This window comes from Peromyscus californicus, unplaced genomic scaffold, assembly GCF_007827085.1.
Source record: "Peromyscus californicus insignis strain IS unplaced genomic scaffold, ASM782708v3 Scaffold_4__1_contigs__length_199733344, whole genome shotgun sequence".
Lineage (NCBI taxonomy): Eukaryota > Metazoa > Chordata > Mammalia > Rodentia > Cricetidae > Peromyscus > Peromyscus californicus.
In genome coordinates this window covers 120,412,449-120,437,161 of record NW_026294562.1, presented here as the reverse complement: position 1 = coordinate 120,437,161, position 24,713 = coordinate 120,412,449, and the positions used below count along the sequence as shown (strand labels likewise).

Below are 24,713 nucleotides of genomic sequence, written 5' to 3'. Positions count from 1 at the left end.
GTAAGTCTGTCTGCTAAAACGCCCTCCAGACCCCAGGGAGAACTTGCAAGCCAAGAGCTTTTGGCCATCATAGCTGACACCAGTTAAAGCAGGAGAGGTGTGGGTTGGCCGTCAGGAAAATGCTTGCCATGTGCAGAGCCCAGCAGCCACATGAGAGGACGTGGTTCAAAAGTCACTTAAAATTATTGTCTATAATTTAATTATAAGTGGCTGGGTCTTGAGGGAACTACAGCCTTCTAGTCCCTGACAGAACATTCCCGGGAAAGTACATTTATGGTGATGGTTATACAGGAGCCGACTCTCCCGATAGATGGCTCAGTTCTGTCTGTTCTGTGAAATGCTGGGCATGTGGCGAAGGAAACCAGTATCTGTCATGAGGCGTATTTTCGTTCTGAAATGAAGCACAGTCAAGGAAACACGTTTGTGACTATTTGCTGCACGCAGCATTCAGACACTGGGAACCGATTCTGAGGCGTTTTTCATAAAGTGGGTGACAGGATTTACCGGTACCAGTTTTAAAAAATGAGAACAAGGTCTCCCTTGAGCACCATAAAATGAAACAAAAATTAAAACCCCTCACATAGCTTGACATTGGCTTCTGTTCTGTTTTACTCCTTCAAGAACTGCAGACCACACCCCCACTTTCTGTTTAGGAACGAGGGCATGGGTCTTTCTGCAAGTGTGTGTGTCTTTCTGCTGGGTGTGCCTGTAATCCCAGTACTGAAGAGACAGAAGGTTCCCTGAGGTTTGCTGACCAGAAGTCTAGCCACGTCAGGGAGTTCCAGGTTCAGTGAGAGCCCCTGACTCAAAACACACCATGGAGAACAGTTGAGGAAGTACCAATGTGGACTCTGGCCTCTAGGCATACATTTTATTTTAAAGATGTGATGGATGCGAGGCTGCCAGTGCTTCTCAGGCAGACTGTAGCTAGTCTTTCTCTGTCCTGCCAGCCAGCTCCCAAATAAATGACACAGAGACTTATCAATTATGAAACCTCAGTCAGTAGCTTAGGTTTCTTCCTAACTAGCTCTTATAACTTAAATTAACCCCTTTTTTTTTAATTAATGTATGTTCTACCACGTGGCTTTTACCTCTATCCCATTTTGTGTGTCTGACTTGTTCCGTGTCTGTCTGGCTTCTCTGCCCTTCTTCCCAGCATTCTCTCTGCCCCCCACATCCTGCCAGCTGTTGGCTGTTTAGCTTACTATTAAACCAGTCACTGTGACCTATCTTCTCACAGTGTAAAGGAGTACTCCCCAACAGCAGACTAATGAGTGGTCATGTTACTGACTAGAGTTTGAATGACTCCTGTTAAAACATGAGGCCTCAAAGCAGTAGTAAATGAGAAAACAGTAAGATACAAAATCACACATACTGAATTTTTTGTTTTGTGTTCTAAGGGGGAAATACTCTGAATATGCTATACCCAAAATATTGCCATTTTTCTCTGGCAACTGATACTTTTTCCTACTCTACAATGCCAATTTTGTCATTAATTCTCTTTTTGTTTGAGACAGGATCTCATGTAGCATGGGAACTTGCTGTGTAGCTGAGGTTGACCTTGAACTCCTGATCTTCCTGCCTCTGTCTCCCAACTGCTGGTATTGCAGTCATGAGCCACCATGCTTGGTTAGAATTTGTTTTTGATGAAGAATTTCTTTTGTTTTGAGACAGGATCTTACTCTATTCCCCAGGGTAGCTTGAACTTGGAATCCTCATTACTTAGAGTCCTGAGTGCTTGGATTATAACGCTATGCCACCATGTGAAGCTGAGATTTTTTCTTTTCTTTTCTTTTCTTTTTTTTTTTTAAGAAATGAGTAGAAGCCTAGATATTTGTAGAACAAGTAAGAAAAAGTTTTAAAATACTACCAGGTTCACAGATGGAAAATAAAACCAGCCATTCTCTTTATTCTGCATCCCTATGTCTGACTATTTAACATTTTCTTTATTGAGGATCAAAGAGAGAGGCTGTTCTCTATGTATATGCCTGAGGTGGGTAAAAAGCATTACAATTTGTGTTACAATTTGTAGGGACCAGTACAAGGCTCCATATGTAGGAAAGAGAAGCGCTTCATAGGCAGAATGATGTCTAAAGGCTGGGTGTGGAAAGTGAGCTCAGAGAAGTTACCTGACTCAGCTTGGAGCTCACAGGGAGCTGACAGTGTTCATTCATTCATCACTCACGTGCACTGATGTATTTATCTGTTTGGAGGGTCTCACTGTGTATCACAGACTGTTCCCGAACTCACCGAGATCCACCTGCCTCTGTCTCCTGAGTGCTGGGATCAAAGGTGTGTGCCCACCACACTTGACCGTGATTTACATTTCTAATACCATAATTGTTTTCTTTCCCCATCTCCCCAATGGAGCTGACTTCCAACTTTCCTCCTCGGTGCCCTAGCATAGTGGACACAGTAGTGCCAGCGTACAGTCCTGCGTTGAAACCCTGGGGCTCCGTTACCCACCCCCAGGTCTTGTTCCTCACTGCCTCCCATCACCCCTGCCTCATGGCTTCTCTTACCTTCCTCTTAGAGTAAGGTCACTCACTGCTTTGTGCCTGGATTATGGAATCCATGAGTCAGTCTCCCTACAGTTAGCCCTGACTTCCTCTTGTCTGTTTTTCACACTGAAATAACATGTAACTCCCATTAACCTCTGCGTCTTGAATACTCCACTAAGTTCAAGGTGAAGTCCAGACTCCAGATGTGGCTCCCAAGACTGTCCTGCATCTGTCTAAGGCTCTACACCCTTCTCATCTCCCATCATGCCTTGTTCTAGCTGACAGCCAACGGAGATGTGCATTACAGAGGAAAAGAGAAAAACTGTGACAGGAAGGGGGAATGTGGGATAGAGGTGGTGAAGTAGAGGGAGACGTGTTCTAAGAAGCAGCCTTGTCACTGCTAAGTCACAAACTCGTGTAAAGTCTAGAAACAGGCCAGAGTCTATTTAAAGCCTGGGACCTGGTCAACATGGTGTTCAATCAACATGAAAAAGTGAGGTTTCTGTGAATAGGACCATGACAACGGCTTACTTAGTTGGAAAAGAAATTAATGTACCCCAGTTTCCCTCCCTACCCCAAATAGCCACCAATAAACTAAAAGCTTAAATGTAGAGCCACGTAAATGCTCAAAATTAAGCAAACTATTTGATTGGATGGTGGCCTGGAACTCACTGTGTAGACCAGGCGTGGGCTGTGTAGATCTCTGCCTGCTTCTGTCTCCCAAGTACTTTCTGCCAGCTGAGCTACCTCACCAGCCACTCTTTTGTTTTTTAGGGTTTTATTTTTATTTTTAATTATGTCTGTGCGGGGGGTGGTGGTGGCGGCGGTGGCGGCGGGTGGTGGCGGTGGTGTGGAATGTGTACAGGTGTCTGCAGAAGCCAGAGGCATCAGACTCCCCTGGAGTTGGAGTTACAGGCAGTTGTGAGCTATCTGACATGGGTGTTGGGAGTTGTGGGTTTGTGGACATGGGTGTGGGCATGCACAGTGTGTATGTGGAGGTCAGAGGACAACTTGGAGTTGGCTCCCTCTTTTTAATTATATGAGCCCTGGAGATCATACTCAGGTTGTCTGGCTGAACAGCAGGCCCTTTACCCTGGAGCCATCTCACAGGCTTCTGTTTGTTATTAAATAACAGCTTTATTGAGCAAGAATAATGTGAAAGCATAGTAGCTTTTAAAGTTTACAATTATGACTGTCTTTGCACCTAGTGCATAAGCAGGCAGTTACCTGTCTGTTTAGTCTTGAGAGGCCATCGGGCCTTCTGGTTATGCTGGGGGAGGGGAGCTTATCTAACACAAAGCCTAGAAGCAGCCTGTGTGCCTTATCATGGGAGTTTGTTGACTATATCTCTTTTGTAACCTTATAATAAAATACTATATGGTGATTAAACGTGGTGATGGAGAACTATAATTACTGATATATATTCAGTGAGAAAAGGAGGTGGTAGAACTGTAACAATGACTGTTTTATAGACATATATGTTGACCTATATGTTCATGAAAGAGACTCCTTAGAGTACCTAACATGGATATGTCTAAGCATTGAGTTCAGATGTTCTGATCTTGTTTATTTTTTAACAACTTGATTGAGATATACTTCACATATCATATCATTTATCTATTTAAGGTACATAGTGATGTTTATCATATTCCCAGAGTTATGCACTCATCACCACAATTCTAGAACATTTTCGTTAACCCCGGGCCCACAACCTTATTTTCCTTTCTATGTCTGGACTTGCCTATTTTAGACATTTCATATAAAAATTGGAATTACACAGTATATGGTCCTCTGTAACTGACTTCTTATATTTAAATATAATGTTTTCAAGGTAGATCTATACCATAGCGTATAATCAGGACTTCACTGGTCTTTATGTCTATATAATATTTCAGCATCTATATATATTACATTTTACTTATTCATTCTTCCCTGGTGGACATTTGGGCTGTTTGTACTTGCCAACTGTTACATACAAGTTTTCGTTTTTATTAAGTACATAGTAAAGAGTGGATATAGCTGGATCATATGATGATCCCATGTTTAACCATTTGAAGAATTTCTAGACTGTTTTCCAAAATGGGAGCAGGACCAATTTTACATTCCTACCAATAATGTATGAGGGTATCACTAATGTTTATTACCATCTTATTCTTAAAGTGGAGCAATAAGCTATCTTGTTTGTATTTTCTAACTTTTGTCTAAACATTGTTACCTGTATAATTAAGAAAGCATTTCAGACACGAAGGGTGGGGATATGCTCAGAGTCAGGCTAAGCGCAGAAAGCAGACCACAGAGCTGGTCGTCCCAGATACCCCCAATACCATGAAAATAATTTGTTTAAAATAACTCCTTCACGTGGCTGGCTACCTCCCCTCTCCAGGCTCTGTGCAGCAATCTTGAATCTCTTCTTTCAGTTAGTCCTTATGAAGGTTCTTTAGTGTTGAGAAAGGACACTCTCGGCAGGGGCTCAGGGTACCACAGCTCCACTAGTGTGTGACCATCCTGGTGTGCGGGTGACGATCCTGAATACTAGGGCTGTGGAAGTTCTTCTTTATGTTCTAAGTATTTCCCCTTCCTCTTTCTGAGCACACATTAGCCTCTATCTGCCAGACACAAGACATTTCAATAAGCTGCTATAATACCCCGAGATTGTGTGAGATTTAGTAATTACAATCACTGTAAATACATTTATCAGTCCTTTTGTTTCTATCCATAAAGGGCTTGTAACTCAGTATTCACTGCATTAGAGAAAAGTCAAGAAGCAATTGAAATTACAAGTGAAGACCACATTATACAGGTTTGTTATTTTGGAAATTTATGCTTATAGCTTCAATTTGTTTGTTCTCATTTTTAGGACGGTAGCCTTACAGTTTGATTTTTTTTTTTCTTTTTGAAGTACAAGAGGCCACTTTTTTCGCCTGAGATGACTGTAAGAGCAAAATCAAAATATGTAATTTAAAATAAACTCTCTAGATAAGAAAAGATAACGATTCCTATGGTACTTAGAAATGTAGAAATGCCTGGTCTTCTCTCATTCTTCTTCCTGGGGCGGTGGCTTTTGCTTAACCAGGAGATTGTCAACAGGAGTGCTGCCTGCCGGTCGGCCACACACAAGCTTGCTTCACTCTGCTTCTGTGGTGGTATTGTGTTCCCCAATATATTGTGCACCCTAATAAACTTATCTGGGGTCAAAGAACAGAACAGCCACTAGATACAAAGGCTAGAAAATGGTGGCACCCACACCTTTAATCCTAGCATTCCAGAGGTAGAAATCCCTCTGGATCTCTGTGAGTTCAAGGTCACATTGGAAACAGCCAGGCATGGTGACTTACGCCTTTAATCCCAGGGAGTGATAGCAGAAAACAAAAAGATATATAAGGCGTGAAGACCAGAAACTAGAAGCTTTTGCCTGGTTAAGCTTTTAGGCTTTTGAGCAGTAGTTTAGCTGAGATTCATTCTGGATGAGAACTCAGAGGCTTCCAGTCTGAGAAAACAGGATCAGCTGAGGAACTGGCAAGCTGAGGTAGCTGTGGCTTATTCTGTTTCTCTGATCTTTCAACGTTCACCCCAATACCTGACTCCAAGTTTGTTTTTATTAATAAGAACTTTTAAGATTCCTGCTACACGCTTCCATCTTTCCTCACTGTTTTTGGAGGTAGGTTAAATTTACAGAAACTTACTAAAAACAGTTCAATGCAGAAAGTAACAGACTAGACTACCATCATTAGCAAAGCGGGTTCTGTAAGAGACAGATAGGTGTTTATAAAGATAGCATGGCTATTACTAAAAGACGCAGCTGTTGGGGGAAACATTCCTTTAGTCTGGGAATGAACTCCATTTTGATTTCGGATTACTGAATCTGACTTATTCTTTTGCTGTTGGTGGTGACTTTGGGAGTTGGTGCTAAGAGGCAACACAGGCCAGGAGTTGAGGGCGCAGGCTGTCTGCCTCAGCCGTGCTTCTTTGGGCAAGTTACTTACTCTAGCTGCATCTGCTTCCTCTGACAAACGGGAGAGACAGTAACAGCAGCCACGTGCCTTTCATAGGGTTTGAGGATTCCCGAGTGGATGTGTGTAAAGTGCTCACTGTCTTGATTACTACTGCCCGTTTCTGCTTTATCATTTCTGTCTCATCGTCCTCCCAACACATGCTCAGCGTTCAAATACACTTTCCCTTGTCTTCGTTGTATTTGAAACTTAACCGTCAAACATTTCATCTATAAACACTTCCTAGTCTGCAGCCTGCTTTCCACACACTAGTCATTTGAGTTAACCAGAAAGGCGTGTTCTCGTCCTCCCTGTCCAGTGAGCACTGGTGACTTGCAGAGGTCCAGGGGGCAGGGCCTGGGTGTTTGACAGCCCAGCCTGGTGCGTTAGTTCACTGTAGCACCATCCGGGCAGCTCTGGGGTGGCAGCCTGGGTTTGTCCTGAGAATGGGCCTTCCTTTGTCTTCACTGAAGCTGGAATGAGCCTTAGACACAGCAGGAAGCCCAGCCGTGTGCCATCTGAGCAGAAGTTCTTGTGGCTCTAGAACATTGATGATGAAGCCCAGGCTGCTGCGAGCGGGTGGTACTTATGTGAAAGGCTGTTATTTTTTCAAAACATCTTTTTTTTTTTTTTTTTTTTTTTTTTTTTGGTTTTTCGAGACAGGGTTTCTCTATGTAGCTTTGCGCCTGTCCTGGAACTCACTTGGTAGCCCAGGCTGGCCTCGAACTCACAGAGATCCGCCTGGCTCTGCCTCCCAAGTGCTGGGATTAAAGGCGTGCGCCACCACCGCCCGGCTCAAAACATCTTTTAAGTTCACTTATTCTTTTTTCTTTTGTCTCTTTCCAGTATGCAAACCCTGCATTTGAAACAACAATGGGTTATCAGTCAGGAGAATTGATAGGGAAGGAGTTAGCGCAAGTGCCCATAAATGAGAAGAAAGGGGACTTGCTTGACGCCATAAACTCGTGTATCACCATAGGCAAGGTGAGTGGATGTTAGGACCGTTATCACCTCCGTAAATGAGAAGAAAGGGGACTTGCTTGACGCCATAAACTCATGTATCACCATAGGCAAGGTGAGTGGATGTTAGGACCGTTATCACCTCCAGGTAAGAGGGAAGACTTGGTGTTCATTGACACCTGTGGAGCAGGTGACCTCAGCCCTACCCTTTTCCCAGAAGTCCCTGTTATTCTCACTTTACAGATGCAGAAACCGAAGCCAAGAATGCAATATGATTAGCCAGTAAGCAGAGTCACTGGAATTGACCTTAAAATCATTGTTTTTATCGGAGTGATGGGTGAATAAGTTGGTGTTTCTAATAACTGATCTCTTAAGGGGTAGATGTTGGCACCTGGTTCTGGGTAAGGGTCGCCAGTTAGGCAGCACACCCTCAGTCATTCACTGAGCAATTTTCAAACACCTGCTATGTGCCAAGCACCATGCTAAATTCTTCCTAGAAGGAGGATCAAACCAAGACCACTTCCCTCAGACAGCCTGTTTTCAGAGCTGGAAACAGAAGGGATCACTGTTGAAGTGTGAAAGGTGGTATGATCCCAGTGCTAAAGGAGCAGACAGGAGGCCCTGCAGCCAGCCAGACCTCCTCTGCTGCGGCCTGTCCACACTGCCCTAGTGCCGGACTTTCGGGTGTGATGAGAAGAAGAGTCGGATCAGTTACCTTTCATTTTCTTGCTGAACTCTCCTTTGCTTTTCACACGTGACGGTTACTGTGGCGGTTAGTGTGGCAGTTAATGTGGCGGTGTGCTGCTGGCTGCAGAGGCCGCAGTAGCCGTGCTTCTTCCCCAGTGCCAGCAGGCAGGGGCCATGCACAGTTATACCTCTCTCGGCTGGGGGCGGGGGCATGCACCAGGTGGAGGCACAGGGAATAGCTCCGTTTCTTGTGCATTCCTGTGGCTGCAAGAACAAGAGATTGCCTTGAATTGGGAGCACAGAAGCTGGGCGTGGTGGCACTCACCTTTAATCCCCACACACCAGAGGCACAGGCAGGCACATCTCTGTGAGTTTGGGGCCAGCCTGGTCTACAGAGTGAGTTCCAGGACAGCTAGGGCTGTGTAGAGGAACCCTGTCTCAAAGTAAGCAAATGAAAAACAGAAGAACCACCTAGAAAGAGCAGGCAAGGGCCCAGCAGTACACTCAGGCCTCAGGGTTAGCTAGGCACTGCCTGAACCCTCTTCCCTTCAAGTTTTAAGATGTGCTGTTTGTCTTACTAGAGTGGAGGGGCTTCTGAGGAGAGAGGGATAAAGACAGATGGACAGAGACCTCTGCTCTGATGCACTGCCTTAGATGATTTTTCTCTTCAGAGCTTTCCCAGAGCTGTTCAGTTCTGTCATTTTTGTCCTTTGGTGATACTTGGAGCCAGAGGTTCTGTTGTTTTGTTTTGAGATAGAGTCTCTCTCTGTAGACTAGGCTGCCCTCAACTCAAGAGATCCACCAGCTTCTCCTTCCCCAATACTGGGATTAAAGGTGTGTACCAGCATGCCTGCATGCCTGGCTTTTTTTAAGCCAGTGGTTTTATTGTTGGATATCAGCTAGTCTGAACCCCTGCCAGGCATGCTGGATCCCTCTTACTGAGGAAGGCCAGTGGGAACAGGGCATGCGGTCAGTGTATCAGGCTGGTGCACACAGTACTTCGATTCTGCAGGATTGACACTGTTGGGGACCTGTGCAGAAAGCCTCAAATCAGAATAGCAAGGACTCCTCTCTAGAGACTTGGCATGATTATGAGCAAAACCCAGAAAGGCCGAGTGTTACTGGCCTATTTGCTACTCTGTTTCTGAAAGGAGTCTGGCCGCTTAGGGCATTTCCGAGCTTTTAGGGAGTGTGAAAAGGTAATTTTACCCATTGTCAGTGACCTGTTGGTTCACTGAGGTGAGAGGGTAGATAGTCTGTCTGACCCAGTCTCTGTAGGGGAAGAGCTAGTGGAGGGGTCAGTGGCCTTGTGGAGCCATCATGCTGTGGTCAGCAAGGACAGCTCAAATGTCCACTGGGTACCAGTGTGGAGGAGGAGGAGAGAAGATTCAGAAAATGGTCAGCTGGCCAGAGGAGAAATTCCCATGCTATTGAAGCAGAGTATTGTAGACACCTATCACGCCACCAACCTTTCTATCTCTTGCTCTCTTTGGGGTAAATAGAGAGGCTAACTTGATTTTTTAGGTTCATATGTATACCTCCTTGTATCCTTTTTCTTCTTCCCTATAACTCCCTTCGCGGGGGCTTATAATCTCTGTCTTTCAGGTTGCTAAGCTTTACATGGCTTTTCCCTGTCTAGACATCTTGACTTTCCCCTTTTGTTGCCCTACCCCTGGGACACACATGCACACGCACACACACACACACACATACACATATCTATCTATCTGTCTGTCTGTCTGTCTGCCTATCTGTCTGTCCGTCTGTCTGTCTGTCTGTCTGTCTATCTACCTACCCACCCACCCCTCTCTCAATGCAGGATAAATGTTGACTATTCGGATGCCTGTCAGTGCTGATGTGTGGCCTCAGGACCCTTTGACCTTCCATATTTCCTGTGATCCTTCCCCCTTCCTTGCTGACAAACTCCACTTCCCTTCTGTTTCCTCCACAAATTACCTGGACTCTGACCTTTACCCCCTTGCTCTTGCCCCTCAATATCCTGCTGTCACTTGAAATGAAATTGTCAGACAGTGATCTTCCTCTCACCCTCCATGAACAAAAACCCCAGTATGTCTTCTAGTCAGTCCCTGTCCCTAGGCTGTCCTCACAGTTACCTCGTCCTAGATCCCTGGAATAAACGGATTCCCACTGTCTTTTGCCTCCTTCAAGCCCATCACCAATCCCGCTGGCTGCTAACTCCCTTGCTTTGGGTGTGCTGTTTGCCCCTGATCTGCTCCAGGACTTCCTCACACTCCTGCAATTATGGCGGCCAAATCCCTCCACCCTGTAGTGTGCATGGCTAGTCTTAGTAAGATAGCTTTCTGTCATGTTGCTCCTTTAGTATAGTGTTCAGATTGCTTAGTCTGGTGATGCGGAGTCTGTAGTTGACCTCAGTCACTCTGTAAACAAAGGCCTCATGTGTTCTTTGATTGTTTACCATGGGTAAGCATTGTGCCAGCCCTGGGGACAGGACAGCTGGATGACAATGACTTAATTTTATGACAGTGATTGCCAAAGGGGACTACATTAATAGCCATAGAAGCCCAGCCTGGTATACAGCGTGTGCTAGGTAGCAGCAGGGAAGCCTGGGTCTCCCTGTGTGCAGTGGGGCGCTCATGTGGGGACCAGACTATGCAAGAGTACCTGCACCCCAAACAGGCTGGCCACTGAACTCACCGGGTGTCGGCCTTACCAACTATAAATCTCTGTGACTATGTTCTAAGGTAGTACGTTTCTTCCCAGGAATTCAAACTCACAGTGATACATAACTCAATGTTTTTATATTTGTGATTAGTAAATATGGTTTGTGCTAAGTACATTTGTTTTATTTACACTGGCGACTGGAAAACTTAGATTTAACATTGTTCCCCCAGCCAAGTCACTAGCTTGATCATCTGCTCCTTTTGGGGACTGTAGTGCTGGCACAGCCTGTAGACCTTGGCTTGGGTCTGTCAGTTATCTGAGTCGATTCAGAAAGAGCTAGAGAAGAATATACTGAATCTGGTTTTCAATGTGCTAGTTAGTGTCTGGATCCTATTGACCTGCTGTTTCTTTCGCTCTCTTTTTTTTCATATAATGTAACATTTCTGTTGAGATGTAATTCTCACACAATACAACTCACTCATTTAAAGTGTATAATGCATAGCACTTGGGAGGCCAAGGCAAGAGGGTCACTGCAAGTTTGAGACCAGCCTAGTCTGTGTAGCCAGGCCCAGGCCAGCCAGAGCTGCCTAGTGCGAACCCACCTCAATCGAGCCAACCAAACTCCATATCCAGTGATTAAGTATATTCCTGTAGTTGTGCAAACATCAAGCCAGTGTCCTACATTGCCTTCGGTAGTGCTCTTAGAGCTGTCTGCTTCCCGGGTAAGCCCATGGGCTGTGGAGATGAGGACTGCCTTCTTGCTTGGGGACCCCTGCTTAGTCTTTGCTAGTTTGGGGCACAGCCTGTCTCTGGGCTGGCTGTACTCACAACTGAGCTGTTTGTGACCTGTTCTTCTGTTGAAGCACTCAACAGACAGAACCAGCTGTTTCTGACATGGTCCTAAAAAATGATTGTTTTCAGAATTATGTCATCCAGTAATCAATAGCTACCTGAGTATCTTAAAGCTCTGGGTCCTGAGAGTTCTGAAGGGCCAAGAACATTCTGGGCTCATCTGGTTGTTGTCCCAACAAGGGGTTTTAGGGTTTCATAGCTTAGCACCAGAGTGACTTGTCAGATGATAATGACAAATCCCTAGCTGCCCCCATCACCCCAGAGGAAGGTGTGCCACAGCCATGCCCTTTCTGGTTGAAAGCATTCATGGCTGTACATGTGAACTCTTAAAATCACAACCTCATGCTTTTCAGCTTCACCTTGTTCTGCTGCTGCCTGAACTCAAGTCTAGCTGCTGGGTCATCCCACCCCACAGAGGGACTGAAAACCCCCAATTCCAGAAGGACTAAAGCCATTCAGAGTAACAAACTAGTGGCAGCCACAGTACCATATTACCACAGTAATGGCCACAAACTGCTCTTCTGTGCCCTAGTCCTGAGATTTCTCCTGCACTATGTACCAAGGCAAAGTGCTAATTCCCGTCTTCACTGCTGCCAGCAGGAGTTTAGAGAGGTGGCATTAATGTGTTGAGTGAGGGGGTTCTCTCTTGCCAGCAGATGACCATGGAACATGTGACCACTTACATTGAAGTGACTTGACCTTTGTCAAGTGGACTTGAGAGAGAGGGGAAGAATATCAGGTTACTTGAATTGCATTTTGAATTGGAATCATTTTTTATCCTAAGTTCTTACATGGTGATTAAATGAATTGGAACCAAAATGGAAAATGTTCCTGGGTTTATGTTTTAAACCCAAAGTGTAATGATGTTTACATTCTATTTATAGGAGTGGCAAGGAGTTTACCATACCCAAAAGAAAAATGGAGATAACATACAACAAAATGTGAAGATAATACCTGTCATTGGGCAGGGGGGGTAAGTGGCAACAATGGACTTCAATCAGCAGTCCGTGTTTGGAATTTGCTTTGAATACCTAAGTAAACTTAGGCCTGCTCACAGAAGTGGAAAAGGCTTAGAGCAGGGCCAGGTGTCTCAGCATGGCCTTCCAGGGTGGTGGTTCCTTGAAGACCGGCCACCTGACTTGAGGCAGTCTTCTTTATGCTGTGTAGATTCACAAAAGACTTCAGTGTTTATATTCAAATCACAGTTTACCTCTGTGTTTATAAGCTTTTTATCTAACTGTAAGTAGTTATTCTTGCAAAGGCCTGTCACGTTAGGGAAAAATATTTTGAATGCCAGCAGATGTGTTAGGGCTGGAGAGCTGGCTCACTGGGAATTGTGCTTGCTGTACAAGCATGAGAATCTGAGTTTAGATCCTTAGCAACCCTCCCCCACACAGCTTGTGTGGCATCATGCCGGAAACCCCATCATTGGTGGGTGGACATCCTGGGGTCTCGCTGGCTAGCCAGTCTAGCTGTGAAATGGTGAGATCCAAGTTCAGTGAGAGAGTCTGTCTTAATAATAATAATTAATAATAATAATAATAATAAGGAGAGGCAATTGAGGAAGACATCACAATGTCAGCCTCTGCCTCCACACATGGCCACATAGGCAAGCATGCATGTGCTCACATACATATATTGTAAATCATAAATATATATCAAGAGCCTAAAATTTTTAGATGCCTTGTCTCAGAACCTATTCAAAATAATAGAGAAAGTTTCTAGAAAATTCTGAGTATGAATTATAGAATACCCAACAGTAAAATATACACTTTCTTAAATGATGATCATGGAAAATTAAGTTGTAAGGAAAAACCTTACTATACTGTTAAATGCAGAGTATGAAGTCAGCCCCAGTGTATGATGCATTCACGAAAGGAAGGAGGTCAGGGAGGAAGCGTGGCCCACAGTATCAGGAGCTACCTCTGTCCTCTAAGCACTTCCCTCTCCAGTCAGGCTCCTGGCTAGTGGGAGATGCCGTTTCATTTCTTTCTGAATGCAGCTCTGTTTTGTTAGCACAGCACACAGCGGTGTCTCCACTTTACACATGTGGAAACTGAGTCGCAGAGAGGTCTGGTTTCTGGCCCCAGCCCGGGCTGCCATGTATGATGGTGCCTGGTGCAGCCCTCAGTGCCGACCGACCGCACAGCCCTCGTGTGCCGTGCCGTGCCGTGCCGTGCCGTGCCGTGCCGTGCCGTGCCGTGCCGTGCCAGCAGACTTTGCTGCCAGTTGGTGATTGCCTCAGGGAGGCAGAGCTGTGTGAGCTCTCTGTTCGGACTCTTTGCTCTTTTATGTCCTCTCCAGGTTTTTTTTGTGTGTGTGTGATAAGTATATAAGGATTTGATTATGGGGGTGGGGTGAAAAACTGAGGGAACAATAAATAAATGGACAAGTCAGCAGCTTCTGTGCTCAGCCCTCGTCGCTTTGTTTTAGACGTTCGCTCACCGAGGCTAGCAGGAACCTCAGCCTGTGGTGGCCTGTGGCTGTCTCCATGAGTGGCTGTAAGCAGCCTGCTGGAACTCAGAGCATCGGTATTAACACTTGTCAAGACGGCATTAGGGAGCCAAAGGCTAACGTGCAGTACACTGTTAGAAGCATATGTATCTATCATGTATTGTCTGTTGTTATAACTAGGCAAGTCACTTCTTTTTTCCACAGTCGTAAGAGGATGTTTGTAAAGTTCTGTTCATCTATTGGTGGCCTTGGGACACCTACCCACACACACAAACACACAAAAATTAGAAGAAAAAAATGCTCTCAAAGCATTTTATATATTGCTAAAGGGAAGTATTCATTTCATAATGAAAAATTAACTGTTTATACCAAATTAGAGTCAGGAGAAAACTAATGCATTGTTTTCTGTTTACAGGAAAATCAGACACTATGTGTCCATTATCAGGGTGTGCAATGGCAACGATAAGGTAGGTAAGGTGCCCCAGACCTGCATTTCAAGCAGGGTGCTTAGGTGATCAAAGCTAATGGCTTGTAAAATTTCTTTTTAGGTTGAGACAGTAACTGAGTCTGTGCAGATGAACAGTCAAACAGGTATGAGGCCGTATATTCGTTCTTAAGGTTGAGTGTTTGGGGAAACTCACAGATCCATTCTTTGATGGGCCTGCTTTGTACAGTGGTGTTTGTACAGGACCGTGTTCTCCTAGTGCCGACACTACCCGGCGTGCTTTGAGGTCAAGGATTTGAGTGCTGTGGGCATCTTGACAAGTGCCTGGGCTGGGTGCTGGCCTGTGTGGGGAGAACTGATAGATCCAGTGCATGACTCGTGTGCATACATGTTGAATGAAGTATGATTTTATAACCAGAACTGAGCTTTAAGAGGCAGACAGGGTTGAGTGATACCGAAGTACTTTAGCAGGGTCATCTTCATCTGTCTTGACAGATGTCGCCGCCATCCTGCAGGTAGGGGTGTGGCCTGTCAGACTTGCCTCGTCTCCTGTCTTCTGATTATTCTTCAGACGCCATTTGTCCTGCCGCAAAGGCCTTTTTCCCTGGCTGGGAGTGCTTATTTCCTTCAAACCTAAGTCATGGCTTTGCCAGCTGCTCCTGCTTCTGCCCTCACAGACAGATAAGGGGATGGACTATGGGGGCTCTCCTTCAGGCATGCAGAAGAGGGAAAACATAGCATGTGTTCCAGAAGGAGGAGTGTGTAGACTGACAGAGTAAGTCAGGATAAGGAGTTGGAATTAATCATAGTCCTAAAGGCCAGGTAGGAAATCGGGCTTTTATTCATAGGTGGTTGGAGTCTCTGAGGGTGTCGGAGTAGGGGATATTACACTTGAGCTCTAAGAAGTTCTTATATTGTGTCGAAACCATTCACATGGAAGGATGGGTTGGTCACATTGTGACCGAGAGGAGAGGAAACACTGGCCAGGAAAATGAGATGACGGGAAGAAGGGGGGCGGGAGCAAACCGATGGGATAGGACTGGGAAGAAGACTGAAGCCTGGAGACGTCGGGTGTGGTCGGGCCTGGGGAAGCTGAATATGGACCGCTTACCTGTGTGGTCCTGTTTATTGCTGTACAGATTTATAGTAAACATCCGCCGGGCACTGGCTCTTCAAAGAGGTAGGAACTTGAGATGCAGATGTTTCTGACCAGAAAAGCACCAGCACGTGATGATGGCGTGGAACTGCTGAGATGGAGCCCGGGGTGTGTGTGCAAGTAGGAACGTCACGGTTGCCATGGAAGAGAATGACAGTGGACGTGTGAGGCAGATCCCTAGTGAGCCCCTGAGAGAAGAGGAGGAAGTCAGGCAGAGAAGGGAGTCAAAGCGGGGAGGAGAGTGGACCGCAGCAGCGGAGGGGGCGGGGAAACGTGCTGCCTGGTCAGGGCTGGGCGGCCCAGAGGGTGCGGGACATGGGGCCCTTGGGCAGGAATGCCAGGACTCTGACTTACATTTGAGAGCTACTGAGAGCTGTCGGCGCTCAGGCTCAGTGGGGAGTGAGGAAAGCCACGCTGCAGGGAACTGTGGAGTGAGGACAGAAGTGGCCGACAGGGCCAGCCTGCCATGGCGGAGCTCTGTGCAGCAAGTCCACAGAGCACGTTGCTGGGGATTTTGTTCGTGGTATTTTGTTGGTTTTAGTTCTTCAGAATAGCCCTGCAAAGTGGACATGACCGTTATTAACACTCCTTTATTACAGAAGAAAAAACAAGAGTCAAGGAAGTTAAATGACAGCGTAGAGCCAGGCAGCTAGGAAATGAATGAGCGGGGCTTGGGTGGCCATCAGTGATGGTCAGAGTACAGGCAAGGTAGGAATCCACCCAGCGTCACGGCGCTGCACCATTTGTACCTGTATTGATGAATGCTCCCTTAGGGGCTGCCGCTGTCACCCAGATGAGCCACCTGCCTAATCTGTGCATCCCTGGGCAGCTCCCTGAAGGTCTGGGGGCCGTTTCGCCTCAGTGGAGCAGGTGGGGCTATCAGGCCATGGACAGCAGAAGTCAGTCTTCAAGCAGAAGTAGGGCTTATTGGAAGGAAATAGAGCACTTTAAGATTGGGCCAGAGTCAGGAGCCAAGGGACGCTGGGCAGCTGTCCCCTCTGATCTGGGCATGCCATGGGAACAGCATAGCAGGGCACCACTGGCTCTGACGAGATCCAGGTTTGGGGCCTTGCTTCTTGTTTCACTTGCTCCAGGGCAGCTCTGAAAAGGTGCTCACTTGACCTAGGTCATCTGCTACTTAGGTGCGGAGAGAGGGAGTCCCTGGCCTCCCTCTGTAAAGGGAGGTCCTGAAACTCCCCAGTCGAGAGAAAGATGTCTGGGAGCCTAGAAAAGTACTAAGGTCCTCACACACGTTACATTTTTCTTAGCCTATGTGTAATTTTCAGATGATGCTATACCTCACTACAACAAAATGGTTGTAGTGATGGAGTAAAGACTTTGATTGTTCTGGCTTGCCGTCACATGACAAGCTTTGGTTTAGGCAGAAGAGGGTGGGCCTAAGTCCTCAAGTACTTCACAGGTCTTCTTATGGGCTGCCAGAACTGTTGCTTATAGATGTCACATCACAGTTCTCTGAAGAGATACAGAGGTTCTTGTATCTCTAGAAACAGAAAGCCTTCTCAGGAAGAGTGGCAAGGACCATTGTCTGAGATTGGAGGTAGCCAGGGAGCTTGGGGCTGGCAGGTCGGCACTTCTCACAGGCCTGTCCTGCTGAGGGCCTGAGGGCACACACTGCAGTCTGCCAAGGCCCCAGCACAGGAACCTGTGGGCATGTTGGCTAAGATACCTGGCTTCAGCTTTCTCGTATCCAGACTGGAGTTCCTGCTTCCAGGCCAAAGGGTTTCTTCCTGCAATTAGGGTGCTGACTGGAGACAGTGTCTTCCATTGCCCAACACTGCTTCTCCAGAATTCCCTGGATTGCCCTGTCCAGCCACAAAAATGCTAATGTCTCTGAAGAGATGAGCAGAGTTTAAGGACCCCATTTTCTAGGACAGGAAACCAAGAGCAGAGTTGTAGATGGTCATGGAGGCCTATTTAGAGTTGTTTCCATGTATAGGCATGATACCTTATCGGAGTGCTGTGTTACCTGTTGAGCACCCACTACTGTGTGAGCCCCTGGGCATGGTGCTTCTTCAGGGCTTGCAGTTTCTTAGGAATGTGACCCTCATATTTCCTCACTGATCCCCCTGGTGTGCCCTAAAGGCTGCATCTGGGAGCTGGGCCCAGTTCAGGCCTGTACGGTCCACCTCTACTGGCTTGGTGAAAATTGTCCCTGAGTCACTTATAAAGGGCTACAGGGACACAGTGGGAGCAGAATTCCTGATGGGGTTGTTGGGAGCAGAGGAACTAGGATTTATGTAGAAATGAAGTAACTTGAAAGTGTTGCGGTGGAAATTCGATCTCCTTGCGCCCTGCTCCCTCTCTTTGCCACCGCCCCATCCTGATTTCATGGTGCTTTTCTGCCATAGTCTGCTTTCCCTTCAGTTGAAAATATTAGTATAATTCTGCTCCCCTGCTTTGCTTGGTTCTAGACCACCTCCCTTTGAGGATATGACTTTAACATATCCATTGACATATCCCTGATGCTGCAAGGGAATATCTGAAATATCTGACTTATAATAAGAGAAGGGCTCATTTATTTTGGCTCACCATTTTGGAGATTTTGGCCCATGATCATTTAGCCTTGTTGCTTTAGGCTTACGGTGAGGCAACACATGGCAGGAGCGTGTGGTAAAGTGAGATCACTGCTTCTTGGCCCAGAGCAAAATAAAGAGAAAGGAAAGAGCCTGAGAAGATACCCAAGATGACCTAAAGACCTCTTACTCGTTTCCATCTCTTAAAGGCACACTGCATCCCTTGACCCCGTGCCCCGCTGCCTAAGCTCTCATAGCCATTCCTCAAGGAATATGTAGGGGACAAAGGAGGAATGTGACATTCATAGGACCAAAAGCATCATCCTGATTGGGAGGGACCGTCTTTGAACACATGAGCCTTTGAGGGATAGTCAGGATCTAAGCCACAGCCCCAGTCTTAGGTGTTGTTACAGGGCAAGTGCTCGGGAAATATTTGCGGGGTGGATGAAAGGGAACAGGAACAATTCACAGTCCAGCTCACTAGACAGTTGTGTAACCGTGAGTCATCGTGACGCCCTGAGAAAGGAAAGACACTCCTCACCACATGTGGTTGAGAGGAGGTGCCTGCCACTTGAAGGAGTGAGCATCTTGAGCCAGTGTAGTGTCCCCTCAGATGAGAGGAGCAGATGTCAGGGCTGCTCCCGAAGTGTGAGCAGAGCAGCTGGGCTGACAAGCTCCAGACCAGAGAGAAATGAAAGGCAGGCTGTTGTGGGCAGGCCACACCTTTGAAGGCCAGGGAGGTAATCTCCTCCTGGAGGATTTTGAATGGCAAAGCTAGAGTCGGAGTGGTTGCACACATCGGTCCTTTTATTTGTGCACAGGATTATGCAAGTGTCAAGCAAAGCAGGCATGTGTTTACTGAGCATCTGCTGTGTGCTTGATATGCTGCTGGCCACCCACAGAAGACAGCCCCTCAGATTGTTCACAGTTGTCTTGACAGACAATAATAAAGCCAGTTAGTTGCCTACACTTACGGGATGAGGAGACATATGGGAAGGTTTCCCGAAGTTTAAGGTACCCAAACTGCATCTTCCTAGAGAAGCAGAGTTAACTAGGGAAAGGAGGCAACATGAGAAATGGGCATTCTTAAGTAAGTAGTTTGTAGCAGGGTGTAGAGGTTTCTGGAGGGGCATGAACCAATAAAATATAAAGACTTCTTGGGGGTCTGAGTGCCACCCTTGGGAGTTGGAAGTTGACCCTGAGGACTGATCAGCCAGGGATGCATTATGATTAGGAAGGATCTGATGAGATGGTGTAGAAGGCTCTGTTGGCTGCCTGTAGGAAATTGGTCAAGTGGGTAGGTCCTGTCTAGTGACTGGGGGTTCAGCAGAGTTAGAAAGGATAAGTTCATTTTGGATGAGTTAATTTGCAATAGCTGAAAAGTAGCCAAACGGAGATGGCCAATGACCCATCAAGATGTAAGTCTGGAAGTCAGGAGAGGATGGGGAAAAATGGCTACATAGAAATTAGATAGAGCTGCAGGAAGCAATGAGGGTTTTTTGAAGGAGGTTGTGTTTGCTTCAAAGAGAAAGGAGTGAGGCTAGAACCTTTGGAAGCCAGCCTTTGAAACTGCCAGGGGCCGAGGAAGAGGGAAGCACGAAAGGACGGAAGGAGGAGTGAGGTGGGCAGAGAACCAGGGAGTGTGGTTTCTACAAACAGAAGTGGCCAGAAAGAGGACTCCCTTGTGTCCAGCAAGATGTCAGCAACAAGGAGGTCATCCTTGTCACACATGTGCACACAGAGAGGATTCTGGCCGCGGTGGGTCAGGAAGCTAAGAGCAGAGCTCTGAACGTAACTCAGCGGTAGAGTGCTCACCTAGCTTACTCAAGGCCATAAGTTCCATTCCCAGCACCACAGAACAAAACCAGGTGAAGAACCTTCCCTATGGTGCAGAGGAGCACTTGGGGCCTGCACTAGGGACCGTGCCTTGGGCAGAGGAGAAGAATCAGGTAAGAGGAGCGAGCAAGGCAGAGTCGCTCGACCACCTCCTGGGAAGGGTGGGCTCAGGGCCTGCTCTGCCACTCACACACTCACCTACTGGTTGCTCCCTGGTTGCCTTTGTGTGAGATGGGGACATAAATTGTTGTGCACTAATCATCAGCACCACACTAGGCACCCACAGGTACACGGAGGGGCAGGCAGGAAGGTTAGGTTCACTTTGTCAGTGAACAAATGGAGCAAGGGCTGGAGAGGAGTCATGGAACTGTTATTTGGAGCCTAGAATAGCAGTGGCATCTTTTACTGAAAAGGGGAATTGGGGAGAAAGGCAAATTATCCTCATACTGTACCCCAAACTTGCTCCACATATGACCTTAGGAAAGAGAAGAATGTTCTCCTAGGATGTGGCAAAGAAAATACCTTTTGTTGTTGTTTTCTCTTTGAGACAGGGTAAATGAGGATAAAATCCCTCTGTTTCACTTCACTACAATGGAGAACCTCTGCGGGGGTCATTTCTTGTGGTTGTTTTCTTTCTTTGAACTTGGTAAAGCTCTGAGAAAATGAAGCCCCTCAAACCAAGGTGTGTGTGTGTGGTTTGTTCCTGTGCACAGTGTGGGGTTCTGTGGTGTCTCAAAAGGTGTTCAAGTCCTTTTCCTTGTGGACTCCTAAGATTTCACTGATGTCTTTTGCTGGTATATCACTAACATCTCTGTAAAGAAGTGATTGACACTTTGTTTCCACAGATAATCAGGCAGGCAAACATAAAGAGAGGCGGAAAATTTCCATAGACGCCAATGCCGCTTCCTCTAAAGCGAGTGAAGGTGAGTGGCAGACTGGAGGGTGTAGGCCTCGAGCACAGGACTCCCGAGCCTGCAGTTTCCTTTCCTGGTTACCATGCACCGTGTCCTTCTGGGACAGGTAGACTCCATTGTGAGCCTTGGAAATGAGTCGAGAATAAGGAAAAATCAAAGAACTAGGTACTAGCTATTCTATGTGATTTTCTAAACTCTCCGCAGTCGGCTTGTCTGTTAATCTACTATCATGATATGAGTCACACACACACATTTGGTAACTCTGAAGGATAGATTAGTTTGCAGTTTACTATGGAAACTTACCCTTTGGAAGTGGCAAGCTTAATTTGGAGATTGTAAAACTCTCACTAAGAAAATATTATTTAAGTTTAGATTGAAATATAATTTTTGTTTGTTTTTGTTTTTCAATATAGCCCTAGTAGTCCTGGACCTCACTATGTCAACCAAACTGGCCCCTTCCTCAGTGCTGGGATTAAAGGCATGTGTCGCCATGCCAGGCATGGCTGAAATATAATTATTTTTAAACAGAATTTCATATAGCCCAGGCTGGCTTCAAACACCCTGTATAGTCCAGGAAGACCCTTGAACTCCTGATGCTTCTGTCTCCATCTCCCAGTGCTAGGATCCCAGGTGTGTGCCAGCTTGCTCAACTGAAATAAAAATTTAAGACCATGCAGAAGCATGCTGACCAATATGGTTTGTTTGTTTTTAATGCAGTCACCATGCCCCTTCCCCAACTTCATGTCCTCCTTTCCCCCTTCTAACTAACCCACCGTGTTCATCCAGTAGTGCCTGTGTCTACGTGGGCATAGGGCTAATCACTGAAGCATAGGCAGCCTACCAGGGGCCACATTCCTGAAGAAAACAATTTTCCCTCCCAAGGAGTCATTAACAGGCAGTAGCTCCTCTGCTAGGGGTAGGCCTGTGAGCCTCCTGTAGGGAGAACTCTTGAGGTATTTTAACAGTGTGTTTGCCTCCCCTTCTAATTATGTGGCATTAGTACAGAGAAGTGCAGTGGGGTTTAGTATGTTGACTTTTTACTCAGAAACTGAGGTAGACTTACCTGTTGAGCCTAGGAGTAGATAGTGAGTGTATTTGCAAAGTCTTCAGCCACTCTGTGACACATGGAAATGTTTGCATCTTGTTTATTTTTACCTCATTGCATTTAGGCTATTTGATTTTCTCAAATTATTTTTAAAATAAAAATTTCTTTTAGTTGACAAATTTTAGAATTGTGTATATGTATCTTAGACAACATGCTATTTTAGAATATGTATACATTGTGAAATGACTAAATTGAGCTAATTAGCAAATGTTTTACTTCACATCCTTAAAAATCTACCTTAGAAATTTTCAACAGTACAGCGCATGCTGCCCAGCTGCCCTCTATTCTGATTTTGATAAGCACTTTCATTCTATTCCTAAATAAGAGCAAATCCTTTTCTAACTGTAATGAGATAGTGGGGATTTTGTTTAGTGACTTTATTGTATAAAGTGTAAAGTTGGCAGTCATGTGCTAATCACTAAAATTAGAGTTGAGTTTCGTTGGTCCCCTGAACTGAGGACGTTTGAGGCTTCCTGGCCTGGTTAACCCTAGACAGTATCTCTCCTTAGGCCTTAGTTCCTTCGATAGTAAGTTGAGGCTGAGGCATCATCTTGCTGGACAATGTCTCACCCTTTCTGGCCTTTGGTAATCCTAACGGTGGGTGTTCACAGAGTCACAGGACTCGGGACACATTCTTTCCTGCCTGTGCATTGTCCAGGCTTCCCTCATCCTGGAAGAGCCATGTCTGGACACAAACAACAAAAACCTAGTTGTAAGGTTGTTAGCCCAGATTAAACACACTAGAGGACAGCACTAGAGAGAAACTTGGAAATTTGAACCAGAAATTGATTTAATTAATTTAAATGGTAAGTGGTAAAGCTCAAGCCGTGGCTCCCACCTTATACGGAACAGTGGGTATATGGAGCTGTCTTCCAGAACATCCCAACCCCTGGAGAGCAGCAAGAGGTGTAACTAAAGCCTTATTGTTGTAGACACAAGAAAAGGTTGTTTGGCTGTGACTTGCTAAATTGTTCCCTCTGTCTTCTCTGTGACCTATGACATCAGGCGTTCAGGCCATGGGGTCGTATGTACATCCTAGGGTCATGTGTGCATCCTAGCACCTAGAGCTGAAGGAAGCGGAGCTGGTAGCGCAGAGCCCAGGTTTGTCTTGTGAGGAAAGGAGGAAAGCTCAGTCAGTGTGCAGTCACACCAGTGCCTTTAGTGTGCCGCTGCGCACACTGATGCCCAGGAAGGGAGGGCACAAAGCCCTCGGTGGCTAGACAGATGTCTAGGTCAGCACACCTGATTGCTCACTCTTTCTCCACAGTTAGCAATCAGAGAAGACACTCCTCTCTGGCCCGGATACACTCTATGATGATCGAAGCACCCATCACCAAGGTTGGTCTCCACGGAGTGTGCAAGCCCCTGATGCTCCCAGTGAATTGCTTCCCTGGCCAACAGCGGGGACCTGCGGGAAGAAGGGTGCTCTTCAGCTGTGTGATGTCTCCTCTGAAGGATGGCGACTGTTCGCGGCTTGACTCTTGACTGCCCCCTGGTGTCTGTAAGGTTACAAACGCATGTCTTTCTTCCCATGCTGTAGATAATCAATATTATCAACACTGCCCAGGAAAACAGTCCTATGCCTGTGACAGAAGCCTTGAACCGTGTGCTGGAGATTCTAAGAACCACTGAGTTATATTCACCACAGTTTAATGCTGAGGATGACCCTCACGCCGCCGACCTCGTGGGGGGATTAATATCTGTGAGTTGATTTGCCCAGGCTCCTGCTGTCTGTCCCTGTTTGCTTTCTCAGAGCTTATCTGGACAGGGCTCTAGAAGCCAAGCAGGGCATCTGTGTAGGGCACAGCAGAGGCCATGACTCCTTCATGGTTTCTCTTTAGCTATGCTTGGACTAAGGTGCCTGCTGCTTACCTCGCAGGGAATCCTCAGCTTGGAGCAGAAGAGAGATGATGTTGATCTGTTTTCCAGTGTCACTTAGGGTTTTACAAGTCGTTTATTTAAAGAAGACATTTTCAGTTGTATTAAAGGGTTTTTTGGTTTGTTTGTTTGTTTGTCTGTTTATTATGGTTTTGTTGTTGTTTTATTTTGAGGCAAAGTCTCACTATATAGTCCTTGCTGGCCTGGAATTTGCTAGGTAGACCAGGCTGTCCTTGAACTCATGGCAAGCTGCCTGTTTCTGCTTCTGGAGTGTTGAGATTAAGGGTATTGTTGGACTTTCTTTTGGGACCACCAGCCCCCAAATAATGACATGGAGACTTATTATTAATTATGAAAGCTTGGCCTTAGCTTAAGCTTGTTCTCAACCAGCCCTTATAACTTAACCCATTTCTATTAATCTACTTTCTGCCACATGGCTGTTTCCTATCCTCCATTTGTACCTCCGACTCCCTCCGTGTTTCTCTGGCTTCTCCAGCACGCCTAGATTCATCCTGAGTTCTCTCTCTCCCCGGAAGTCCTGCCTATTCTCTCCTGCCTAGCTATTGGCCATTCAGCTCTTTATTAAACCAATCAGAAGATGCCTTGGCAAAGACACATCTTCACAGTGTACAAAAAGATTGTCCCACAACAACACCCAGCTTATCTTAAAGATTTTAAAAGCTGAGAAAAAGAACAGCCATCCAAGTTTCATAGTCGTGATAGGAGTGTCCCTTGGTGGTAGAATGCTTGAGTTCGATC

The 24,713-nt window shown here is 46.2% G+C and overlaps 1 protein-coding gene and 1 long non-coding RNA gene across 4 annotated transcripts in view; one reads left to right on the top strand and one right to left on the bottom strand.

Annotated features, from left to right (window-relative positions):
• Positions 1–24,713, top strand: part of Pde8a (phosphodiesterase 8A) — a 134,720-nt gene that overhangs the window by 91,744 nt on the left and 18,263 nt on the right. For all 3 annotated transcript variants that reach the window (XM_052714258.1, XM_052714260.1, XM_052714261.1), the window contains exons 7-14: positions 5,223–5,301; positions 7,337–7,474; positions 12,517–12,605; positions 14,502–14,553; positions 14,635–14,677; positions 20,903–20,980; positions 23,344–23,414; positions 23,617–23,778. In XM_052714258.1, coding sequence (XP_052570218.1) covers positions 5,223–5,301; positions 7,337–7,474; positions 12,517–12,605; positions 14,502–14,553; positions 14,635–14,677; positions 20,903–20,980; positions 23,344–23,414; positions 23,617–23,778 — 712 coding nt within the window. The remainder of the gene's footprint in view (positions 1–5,222; positions 5,302–7,336; positions 7,475–12,516; positions 12,606–14,501; positions 14,554–14,634; positions 14,678–20,902; positions 20,981–23,343; positions 23,415–23,616; positions 23,779–24,713) is intronic.
• Positions 7–20,896, bottom strand: LOC128095380 (uncharacterized). The gene is made up of 3 exons (XR_008213234.1): positions 15,643–20,896; positions 8,166–8,401; positions 7–5,107 (listed from the first exon to the last, which is right to left on the bottom strand). It is a non-coding gene; the product is annotated as an uncharacterized LOC128095380 (long non-coding RNA).